The sequence below is a fragment of the Pezoporus wallicus genome, unplaced genomic scaffold, assembly GCF_028554395.1.
Source record: "Pezoporus wallicus isolate ANWC-B61680 ecotype Strahan unplaced genomic scaffold, APGP_CSIRO_Pwel_v1 contig_4847, whole genome shotgun sequence".
Lineage (NCBI taxonomy): Eukaryota > Metazoa > Chordata > Aves > Psittaciformes > Psittacidae > Pezoporus > Pezoporus wallicus.
Window position 1 is genome coordinate 588,212 of NW_026642717.1, and position 11,831 is coordinate 600,042.

Genomic DNA, 11,831 nt, shown 5'->3' on the forward strand with positions numbered 1-11,831 from the left:
TAGTATCAGCATTTACTTTAGATTTTAATAACTATTATCATACTCTTTATTTGAAAGCTGTTCTACTGCTTGTCTGGATGTTCTAGCTAAATTGCTCTTGTGACTAGGGGGATGCAGAAAAGGTTTTTTGTTTACCTCACTGAGTTCTGGTGAGGGTCTGTAGAAGTACTAGCATCACATTCTGTTTTCTTGCTTCTGATGTGTACATATTGGAGATCTAAGCATAGGAATTACATGCTTCTATCTTGCAGGTTTAGAAACATTCTGATAAAATCTAGAAAAGAATATTTTAACAGGCATGAAAAATGCTCTTGGGAAGAAATTCTTGCACTATCTCTATAAACAAATAATGTATTTTCATCCCTTTTTTAGTGTGAGAAGAAATAGAAAAGTCTGCTGAAACTAGTGCTTACTTTTGATGTACATAGGTTTGTATATTTAAAAAAAAGGGAAAAAATGAAAAAGGCAAGCACAATGTAATTGTGGCAAAATACTTAAGATGACATTTTATGGGGTTTTGTAGCTCTGAACTGCATTGCCTTGAATTTATTAAAAGTCTTGAAATGCCATCCATATAAGCAATCTACTAACCAGAGCAGAAAAAAATGTGAGTACTGTAGCTCTGGTGAGTTTATCCTGTCTTCCTATACACACCAGACCATATATAGGTTATCCCATCTAATGGAATATCCTCTTCCCCTTCCCTCCCTTCATTGCAAGCATCCTTCTTCCCCTCACTGCGTGCCTCTGCTCCCGCACGCAAGCCTTGTAAGCCCCTGTCATGCTCAACATTAAAGGACTGCAGTGGTGCCACTTTTTTTTTTTTTAAACTATTTGATTGACACTCGAAAGCTGATCAGAAATCTTTTTGTTAAATGTGATTTTCCTGAAAATTGCTGCTGTGCTGGTAGGGAATGATTCTGTTGTAACCAATTTTTTTATTTTTTTTTAATCAGGAAGATTTTTCCAGTTTGGTATGGATTTTTTTTTTTTTTTAAAGGTGGAGAAAAACACCTCATCATAATAATGCCAATAATATACTGCTAATAATAAATATACCATAGTTTGGATTGCTTACCTGAAAGTGTAGACCGAGACTCTTGTCTCCCTCCTTAACTGCTGGTCTGTTTTAATCTGACCTTCATGAATGTTTTCTGATAGTGTGTGTATTTTATTTCTGTGTACTGTTAGAAGAAATTTTTTTGTGGGGGTTTTGTGGCTGGTTATCACTTTTTTCATGCTGTTGAGACACCGAAGGCATTTTCCACCATTGCTCTTACTCATGTTATCAAGTGCAGACAGTACTAGTGCTTTGCAGATGATTTTACTACTCCACTGAGCCTTTTACATCAACAGTTTGGATAGGAAAATACGTGAAGCCAAAGGTTTTCTGTCATTGGATCAGCTTTTGGTGTGGTTTGGTGTTGAGAGCGTGTTTAAGTCTGATTTTTCACGGACTTCTCTAGTGCTTGGTGGCCTTAGACTGTACATTACTCCAAGTGACATTGAGCAGCGCTGATGCAACTGTCGCTGTCCAGTCAAATGCTACATTTCCATTTGTTTCCATCCATGTGTTTCTCTATTCATTTTTTTCCACCAAATTTTTTTTTTTCAGTGAATTATTTCTTCCACGTTTCTATTTCCCCGTACCTGCATTTTAAAACATTGTGTTGTGCCACCTGTCCAGCACTACTGCTCCTGCCTAAACACCTTTGTAACACAGAAGCAGATGTGCAGACTCTGAACTGCAGCCATAAAAACTTTTTGGGGCTTGAAGAAACACAGGAAACCTGCTATTTACCCTGAATAGAGTCTTTACAGGATTTGATATTTATACAGGTACTGAGATTATTTGGCATAATTACTCAAGTAGTGCAGATTATGATCAGGTGTCTAGTAAGGTAGCCATGTCCTTGCCTGTGAATCTTTTATTGGGTTAGTTGTTTTGGTACATCCTCCTTCACAGCACTACAGTTAATACCAAACTATCTCCTCTTTCATGCTTTTTTTTAGTAACTGTTGCTGGGCCTTCATAACTCTTACAGTTTACTTTGAAGTGGAATAAAAATATATTTAAAAAAAAAACACATACTTTATTGAACAGTTGAGAAGCAAGCTTAGAATGTACATGCCCACATGCATACAGCCTAAGTGTGATATTTTAGGGGATCTGATATTATACAGATGAATCATTCTGTCTGCATCATTTTCAGAACTGGTCACAGATATACTTTATTTCATCCCCTTTCACAGTGAGATAAAATCCTAGCTGAGGAGGGCTAGTAACAATGATTTCTTTAAATTGGGTTGCCTGTTTAAATTAAACTGGGGCAAGATTATTCCTTGGAGTGTGGCAGTTTTTCAAGACTGGAAGTCTGAGGAAATGGAAGCTAACAATGTCATGTGGGTTTGGCCGCCTGGCAAAAATTACTTGAGAATACCTGAAAACAAGTCTGTTTGAGTGTATTGAGACACCCAGAGGAGGCAAGGGTGGAAGGATACCCGTAGAAGTGTAGCAGAAGCGGGTGGCTGAAGAACAGGCTCTGGTTTATCTGTCAGAGGGGCTGGTGTCTAGGAGGCCTAAAGCAGCTCACTTAACACATACTTCAACTCTGTAATCTAACAGGTGTTCACTTTGGGGAACTTCCTTGAATTTTGCAATGCTTTTTATATATGCTTCGGATACTGTTTTTTTGTATCTATCTCTAGTAATTTTGTCTAAATAATGTTATCAAGGAAGAGGGTTTTTCTCCTGTTGATGAATCAAAACAATCTGGTACAGCAAGAAATCTGGTATAGCATTGAGAAGTTACCGTAACTAGAGTACTTTTCAGGTGCCCTTTGCTATCAGCTGTAGATACCCAACAAATCTGTGCTTAAAGGACTTACATGCTGTTAAATGCTCTGTCTTCTGACCTTTCACGTCAGCAGAGTGTGTTTTTCTTTCATAACTCAGGACAATGACAGTAAGCAACTTAAACCTTGCTTGATATTAAAAAAGACTTCAAGACAAAAGCTTTTTGAAAATGCCATTATCCTGATAATATCATCCATTGGATTATTTCCACAATAGTTTATAGCCCTTTTTCTGTCTACTGACATAAAACACTGAATGATTAATAAGAATTACAGGACAGGCATAATGCAGTTGAAATAATGGATATTTCAAGTGTGTAAAATCTTGTTACTCTGGATTGTTAGTTGCCTGAAATCCTGACTTTTAGAAGTCAAATTAAGATAGGATATTTGGAAATTAGAGTCATGAAGAAACACGGTTTGTAGGTAATGTATATTTGAGTGGTTCTTTTGAAAAACAGGATCTTTAATAATTTTATTATAAATACACCATATTGAAAATAGGTATGTTTTAATAGCATCTTTTTATTTCATTTTTTCCCTGTAAAACTCAATGGGGTTTGTAGTCTGAAGTCCTTTACTCTGTTACTTTTATGTCAGTGAAGGGGGTATGTGAAATACAAGAAACTGTAACTAATAATTCTGAAGAAGCAGCTCAGTAGGATAATGAAGTCTTCATGATAGGTTTTTGCACTTTTGGTAAATGAAGGGATTGGAGGAGTCAAGCTGTGTATATAAAGGAGCTTCTTACATAATTTTATCTTGGTTCTTGATTTGCTTTGTGAGAGATAATGTACTTATTTTCTAATTGCTTTGATTTCTTGATCCTTATTGATTAAATACTGTCTTTCATGTTTTCTGGAGATGAGTCGCAGAACCCCTGAATTAACTTAAGAACCATAAGAAAACTGTAGATTCATATACTGAAGTCTAGTATAGCTGCTAAGCTGCATTCATTTAGTTCCATTCATTGATTAAACACTCGAAACAAACTTTATTTCTTCGTAATGTTACAAAGCTGCTAGATTTCATTGAATGGAAGTGTAAAATTGACTAGACGTCATGTCACACATTTATATAAAGATCTCAAACATACTGTTCAGCACTGCTTTGTATTATGCTGAATAGCAAAATTATATCAATTTATTTTTTGTGGTAAAGATGAAGCAGAAAGGGAGATGGAATTGGCCATGCAATGCATGTGAAGTTCATCAAACTTACCTGGAGAGCTTTCAGGGTAAAAGCTTGTGGAAGGGAGTGTCTGGTAGGACTATAGGTTCGGGTTTCTTCACATTTATTTTTCTGTTATTAATGTTTTGTTGTTTTGGTTGCAGTTTTTTTGTTTTTTTAGGGTTTGTGTGTTGGTTGTTTGGTGGTTTTTTTGTTTGGTTGGGTTTTTAAGCCTTAAAAAAAAAAATTTTCTGTTAACTTTTGTCATTTTATTCTACCACTTCAGGAGAGCAGAAACAGCAGTAGATCATCTAGTCCTAGTGTGAGAATGATCACTACCTCGGGACCAACCTCTGAAAAGCCAACTCGTAATCCATGGACACCTGATGATGCAGGTACTCCTTTGTTCATTAGTTAATTTTTGCATTTAAAAAATAGGAAATATTAGATTATGGCATGGGATGTGTGCCTAGGCATTTAACAAAATTAAGCACTGAAAGTTGCAGTCCGTTTTAGTTCTGCTTTAATTAAAACATTACTGCTTTGTTTTGCACACTGGCTTGAAGGACTTTTTTTGCACAGATTATATTAAGTTACATAAAATTGCAAGCATTTTGTATTTAAAGTACTGTACATACTGTGATAGTAATGCAGGTGGTTTAGCATGAGTTTTTTGACTGTAGTGTGGTTTTAGGGAATTAAGGAAAGAGATTTTAGAGTATTTAGTCTTGTGCAATTGTAGCATGAATGCACAGTTAAAGCTTTCATTGTTCTGACTTCTGGAGTGAAATGCTGTGTAGGTGAGTATCAGCTTCATTAATTCTATTTTTGATCTGTGTTGTAATTTTGCTTATGCAGAATGTACACATGCAAACAATCTTACTGGGTTTTAAATGAATTAACATGTGTCTGCAGAAGTATTGTAAATATTTCCGTAGCATCACTGTTCTTTTGTTATGAAATTGCATTAAGGATACATGTAATTTACATAGTACAATTTAATTTTAAAAGTCATCATGCACTCCATTATGAAAAGAACCAGTACTGTACTGTATGAAAACAGTGGGTCCCCACAAATTTTTCTTTTTAGAAACACAAATAAGAATTACATTTTTGTCACTAGAATGTACATGTTCAATCTTAAACTCAAGCTGGTACCTCATAGTGCCTCAAATTTTGAAATCTCTTTCATGTGATCTGCGTCATCTTTGGCTGATCACTCTTCCATTATTTTCCTGTAACCAACTGTGAAATGGAAACTTTCATTTGGACTGACTTTTGCACAAGCATATATATACACATGTGTTTATATGTGCACACTTGTATTTTACCAAATATAAGGTGATTACGTAAGATGGGTACTTTCCCCTTACCCTGTTTTAGTGGGGGGGAGCAACATACTCTTGTATTTTGCTTCTGTGCTTCTTTCTTTCTGTCTGTTGTCACTTTACCTGATCACACGCTATGCCTCATCACTTATAATTTCCCAAAACTCTTGTCCACTGCTACAGCCCACCCTATTTCCTCTTTTGTGTTGCATGGGTCCTGTGTTGCTTTGGGCAGTGAGCACTTAACGGCAGTTGCTGCCTTATGTGGCAACAAGCTCTTACCCAGTCAATAGTTCATTGGGAACTGAAAGTTGCTGATTGTATGCCAGTGTGAAGACAGTTTGCCCCAAGTCTTTGGCCTTATGTGCAGCACTGCACTAGAGCTAAAAGTCAGGTCCGCTTTCTGACCCACAGAAATTACACACCTTATACTTGGGTAAATATAGAATGTACCACATGTATATTTTTTCTTGTTAGGTTTATGCAGTCCATGAACAAAGAATCGTTTGAATTTCTAAAGAAGGAAGTCATTTTAGTTTTCTGTAGAAGAGGGTACGTTTTGAAGTTAATGAGGCAAAATGATAAAATCGGGATGCGGCCAAATCTGGTCAATCGCAGGTGGGATTACAGTTCTGTGACGCAGTGGTGAAAGGCTCAGGAATGTCATCTTGAAGTATTTTGCATGTATTGATATATTTGAAGCATTACACTAATTCCTTTGCTGTAACAGTATTCCATATATGGTAATAGTTTCATGTAGAGAAGGACTTTTTAGACTGTTCTCACTTAAGATACAGCAGTGATTAAGTCTCTGGTTTTAGGGTTATTTTCTTTTTTTTTTTACCACCTTCCAGTTTCCTTACAAGCGTACACTTAACCGCTTTTTCTCCATTTCTACCCTCTTATTTCTGTTTCCTTTTGAAGCTGCTCTTGAGGATAGCATAGTCTTTGAGGGCAACACCTTAGTTTCTCTACCACGACTACTCTGTGGCAGGTGCTATTGGGGTATGGGTAAGCAGCCCCTTTTTTTTCCCACCTACCCTCCTCTGTGTAATCCTCTAGTAGCGATAATGCAGCTGTAAAATCAGTAGTTTCTCCATGTGTCTTCACTCCTATATCTCTTAAAGCTTAACAGTAACCTTGTAATCCCCAGATTGTGGGCTACCAAAAGATAGGGTCTCTAAGAATTCAGAACCATGTTAAATCTGGAATGAAAGAACTGGAGAAATACAGAGTAATTGCAATACAAGAAGAGAGCAGCCAGGCCCAGGAGGTAGATTGGTTACTGGGTTCCTTGCTACCCACAAATATCTCTACAGAGCAGAGAAGATGCCCTAGAGCATGTTGTGAGGAAGATCCTAACAGACTTCATTGGGAGCAGGTTTCAAAACTGAGCAGGAGGTTGTGCTTATTTTGTTTTGGCAGAATTGATTTGCACAGCTTCTAATTTTAAACTCATTAGATGCATGGGCTGGCTGGCTGATCTTTCATAAACAAGAATGAAATGACAATTTTTTTATAAATAGAGAGCATGATTGCAAACTGTATAAAAATAGTATTTAAGAAATCTGTGTGCTGTTACATGGCTTTTAGAAGTGTAGGCTGATAACATTAATCTTTATTCCTTCTTGGTGTGACAGACCATACTTTTGAAGTTCTTAACTTTATCAGAAAAAATGATTCATCTGCCTTGGGATTGGAGCACTGCTGTTACCATTTGCCTTTTCACATTCAGACTGTGTATTGTGAAATTACTTAGAATTCTTGGGTTGGTTTTTTCCTGGAAGAAGAGAATTAGCTCTCAAAATACATTAACATTTTCTTGGTATTGTTACAGAGACCAATGGGTCAGATAACTCCATCCCAATGGCATATCTTACATTAGATCATCAATTACAGGTAATAAATACATGCTTTATTAGATTCTTTATCTTTTAGTTTATTCTAAAGTGTGAATATTGGGCTGCAAAATACAGTGCTACATATTTACCTGTGTTTATATTCTGTCTAACTTTCGACCAAGGCTAAAAAAATATATTATGTAATCTGAGATTGGTTGACTCAGATTCGATCAAGCTATTAAAAACAGGCCCTGGGAAACATGATCCCTAAAACCAAATACAAGCTGAGTTTGACTGTCAAAATAAGACATTATTTGCTGAGTGTTACTGAATTAAATTGTTGGATATACCTTATTTATTGTGTGTGAGGTTAAATACTACTTTGACTTTTGTGATGGAGAGACTATTGTGTCAACTATAGATTTGGGGTTTAAGTCAACTTTGACATCATTGCAGTAACATTTTGCAGGGCATGGTTTAACACTTATTTTTAAAAGCTTACTGGTTTTGAAAAGCCTTTATAAATACACTGCAGAGACATTCTAACATACTGTATACTAGGATGTCGGTTCATTAGTTTTTAACATGTCTGATTTATTTTCAGCCTCTAGCACCGTGCCCGAACTCCAAAGAATCTATGGCTGTGTTTGAGCAGCACTGCAAAATGGCACAAGAATATATGAAAGTTCAGACAGAAATCGCATTGCTGTTGCAGAGGAAGTAAGTTAAATGTGTTTAACCTTTTCTGTTCTTCTGTATGTTTCTTTTACACCAAGTCTGTTATCTGTAACTTATTTCTGGCTTTATGAAGTAACATTTCATAGAAATACTGAGCTGTTCAGTACAAATAAGATGCTTAGAGAAGGTAATTGGAAGTTTTAATCAATATCAGGACTCTTCTAGAGAAATCCTACTTCAAAGTCTGTGGTGCATCTGTGTATTTGACATGCTAGTAGTATTTGTATCATCTGAAATGAAGAATCTGGACTGTCAAGGAATGTTGGAATTTTATTTCCAATACTGTCCAGTAAAAGAATTTCAGTTTTAGTTTGTAGATAACCACTTGATTGATGGATTATAGAATTTTGAGTAATATGTCAAAGTTACTCATTTTACTCAGTTATATCTGACTTCAAGCATTGCATTTACAATTATATTATTAACACGCATCTGATGTTTTTCTACTGGGGGTGTAGGACCTACTACTTAAAAGCCATTATGTACCTTCTCAGCCTTGTGCACCAGAAATACTCTTTCCTCTTAGATTTTGTTTGCCTATAAGTGAAGTAACTGCATGTAATGTTGGATTAAGGCCAAAGTTATAGCTGTTTCAGAACTTCAGTTGTGCTTCTTATAATTTCTGTTTCATGATGCCTGAGAGCAGCTCTGAGAGGTCATATATACTTCCATGCTAGACCAAGTAATCAGCTTGTTACCCACCAGTGTCTGAGCCACTGCAGGCAAGCAGTTGTTAATGAGGAGCTTGCGTTGGTGTTTGTGGAATAGCTAATGAGTGTATAAACCTCTTCTACATTAGAAATAGCATGCAGAATAGGGGGGGGGAAGTTACAGTGAGATTGACCTATCATCTATTTGCTTTTGGCTTAGCATCCTTAGTTTTCAAGTGCAACTAGAATTTTTAGACTTCATGAGGAGATCCTGAAGCTGGCTTGAAGATCTGCAATTTGGTTTTATTTCCGTTGTCTCTAAAGGTCAATAAATTATATTAAAATGTATTTCTGTTTCAGAACTGTTGACTTGTTACCTTTAGATTCCTACTTTATCTTTTTTTCTAGGAAGTTTGCATACATGTTTCTCCCAAACTGTTTTTTCTTAGACCATAATTGCCCATAGGTGTTAAAACAAAAAAACAGTATTGTGATTGATGAATTCAATGCTGGTTAAAGTAGTTATTAGTTCAGTCTTTATAGAATGATTAAGTTTTCTTTAACTGTAATTACAAACCATATGGCAACAATTAATTAACATGAACTTTCTCCTCTACTATTTTGTTGCTAAAATATAGCTGGCAGCTTGCCTTCTTGTCACCTCATAAACAAATAGTAAAACAAACTGCTACATCAGTTTTGCAGGATAATTTATAGTAAGTTTATCAGTGTATTTGTTCCTCTCAAATTGTTGCTAAAAAAACATATTGAGCACTTATGGCATAAATTAAGTGAAATGACGGTTACAAAAATAATTTATTTGATTCTGCTTTTCCACTGCTTTAAGAAGTTCAAGTCCAAATAGAACAGCACTTCAGTAAAAAGTTACCAAAATTACTGCAATTTTGTCTTTTTAAGTTGCCTTTTGAATTTTTAAATATACATGTAGTTCAGCAAATTTAGAGTTGAATAAATTGATGAAGTTCTGTGTGGATCCTTAGCTGTTTTACTGTGACCTGTAGAATTACATCTGAAAGACATTATATAAAAGACAATTTCAGAGACTGAGGCTATGGCAAGCAGCTATTTTAAAGTTTAAATATGGATTTGATTTGGAAGAGATTTTTTTTTTCCCCAGACTACAGTAAAGAATAAGGTTTTAAATTTTTTTGCACAAAATACCGCCAGCCATGAGTTCAGATTGATAGTCAAATACCGATTTGAAACGCATAAAGTCATCTTACAAATAGAAATATATTCTAAATAACAATTACTTTTTTATTACTTTTAGACAAGAACTAATAGCGGAACTGGACCAGGATGAAAAAGACCAGCAAAATACCTCCCGTCTGGTACAAGAACATAAAAAGCTGTTAGATGAAAACAAAAGTCTCTCAACTTACTATCAGCAATGCAAAAAACAATTAGACGTCATCAGAAATCAGCAACAGAAACGGCCAGGCACATCATGATTTCCTGGGACCTTTCAAATGAAAAATATGCACAGAAAAGACTGTATTTTTTTTATTGTTATTATTATCCCTTATTATGACAACTCATGAGTGTTAGCTTCTTGGTGTGATCTGTATTTGTCTGCTACACTTACCATCGTTTAATTTTCTTTTTCCTATGGTGGACATCCAGTTCAACAGGTTAATCGAATAAGGTGAGAGAACAGTGACTTGAATTAACCAACAGCACTCAATTTAAAGCAAGAACAGTGGCTGTATGCATGCTCCTTGTGTGAAGGCTAGCCTAACAAGTGTTAAAGTGGCTGCTAAATTTTAAGATCTTGTTTTTAGTTTTTGGTTATTACCTCGATATGAGCAAAACAAAAACTTCCCTGTTTAAGAATGGTTTTGTTCCAGTGTCTCATCTCAGACTATTAATATGACGATTATTTTCAGGACTTAAACATGCATCAAGCTGCAGAGGTGATGCTGGCCGACTAGAGTAATTCATGATGCATTAATAATGCCTTTTACCTTTAAACGTAGTGTATTTTTTCCACCTGCAAAATGGTAGGCAGACTGATGCCAGCATCCTTGGTTCAGTGCTTGATAAGCCCTGCATTTTGACTAATATATTTCTTGTAATCTTGCTTTCATAAAATATTTGAAGTAAAAATTTGTATTTTCTTTACTTTCTTGGGGGAATGACATGCAGTTACTGGGCAAAATTTAGGAAGGAGATTTACTGGGCAAAGTTGTTCGCTTCTATAAAAGAGAGGGAGAATCAAAATTGTGTGAAAGTGTGTTTAAGACCTTTAAAGCTTTTGTCCCTACAGCATCTTTGGAAGAAAATTCAGAAATCAAATTAATACAAACCTTTAAATACTTGCTCCCTCACTTATACCACTTCTTGGGTTTTGGTTGTTTTGGTTTTTTTTTCTTAAACCTTATTTGCTGAAAAGCACTTACCATAAATGTAAATAAGTTTTACCATAAATGTAAATAAGTTTTGTTTAGCTAGGGAGGAGAAGGGTTTGGGGAAATGAATTTATTTTAAATCAAATTATGAAATGGAGTTGAGTATGCAAATAGAGGAAGCTATTAAGAGAATGAGGGAAATGGCTTAGATCTCCATCAGGAATCTCAGTTATTCCACTCATTTGAACATAGTTCAGAGGAAGTCCATCACAGAATGCCTGCTGTCTTCATGACTGAAGAATTGCTTTTAATGAGCTCAAGCAGAATATGTAATGATCAGTGTCATTATTTACTGTTATTATGTGGGAGAAAATAACTACTTGTTTACACTGCAGGTTGGTTATTTGGATTATGAATTAACTTTAACTGGTGCAAAAATGAGGCACTTCTAAATATAATGAGAAATTATTCCTTACATAAGCTCTCAGTATGCTCAGTTGTGGGCAGGGTTTTACTAACAAACAGTCTTGCAAAAGGAAAACAGAAAATTGCCGTATAGCTGCTGAGCTCTTGAAATACAAGAGAAGCAATCTGAAATTGGACTTACTACAAATTAATAATTACTCACAAAAGCCAGTGAGCAGAACTTGGAAAAATATTAAGGGTAAAAACCTCACACTATTTTTCTCTTCCCCTTCCTACCTGCTGGACAAAAAACATCAATACTATTGTGCTTATCTGTGGATGCACGAACAGTTTACTGATGACGAACAGTTTACTGAACAGTGTCATCCTGTCTTGAAAATAAATCTATCACTGGCAAACCCTTGGGAGTCAGAAACCCTTCCCTCATTTTATTTAAATAAAGGAAGGGTTATC

General features: G+C 35.6%; 1 protein-coding gene across 8 annotated transcripts in view; it reads left to right on the plus strand.

The window, feature by feature from the left end:
- The window catches only part of MAP3K7 (mitogen-activated protein kinase kinase kinase 7), a 47,875-nt gene extending 37,165 nt beyond the window's left edge, over positions 1 to 10,710 (plus strand). For 7 of the 8 annotated variants that reach the window (XM_057432099.1, XM_057432097.1, XM_057432098.1 and 4 more), the window contains 4 exons: positions 4,313 to 4,421; positions 7,192 to 7,253; positions 7,800 to 7,915; positions 9,875 to 10,710. In XM_057432099.1, coding sequence (XP_057288082.1) covers positions 4,313 to 4,421; positions 7,192 to 7,253; positions 7,800 to 7,915; positions 9,875 to 10,055 — 468 coding nt within the window. In that variant the 3' untranslated portion in view covers positions 10,056 to 10,710. Of the gene's footprint in view, positions 1 to 4,312; positions 4,422 to 6,278; positions 6,366 to 7,191; positions 7,254 to 7,799; positions 7,916 to 9,874 lie in introns of all 8 variants that reach the window. The other variant, XM_057432104.1, reaches the window with a different exon arrangement.
- The last annotated feature ends 1,121 nt before the right edge of the window (positions 10,711 to 11,831 follow it).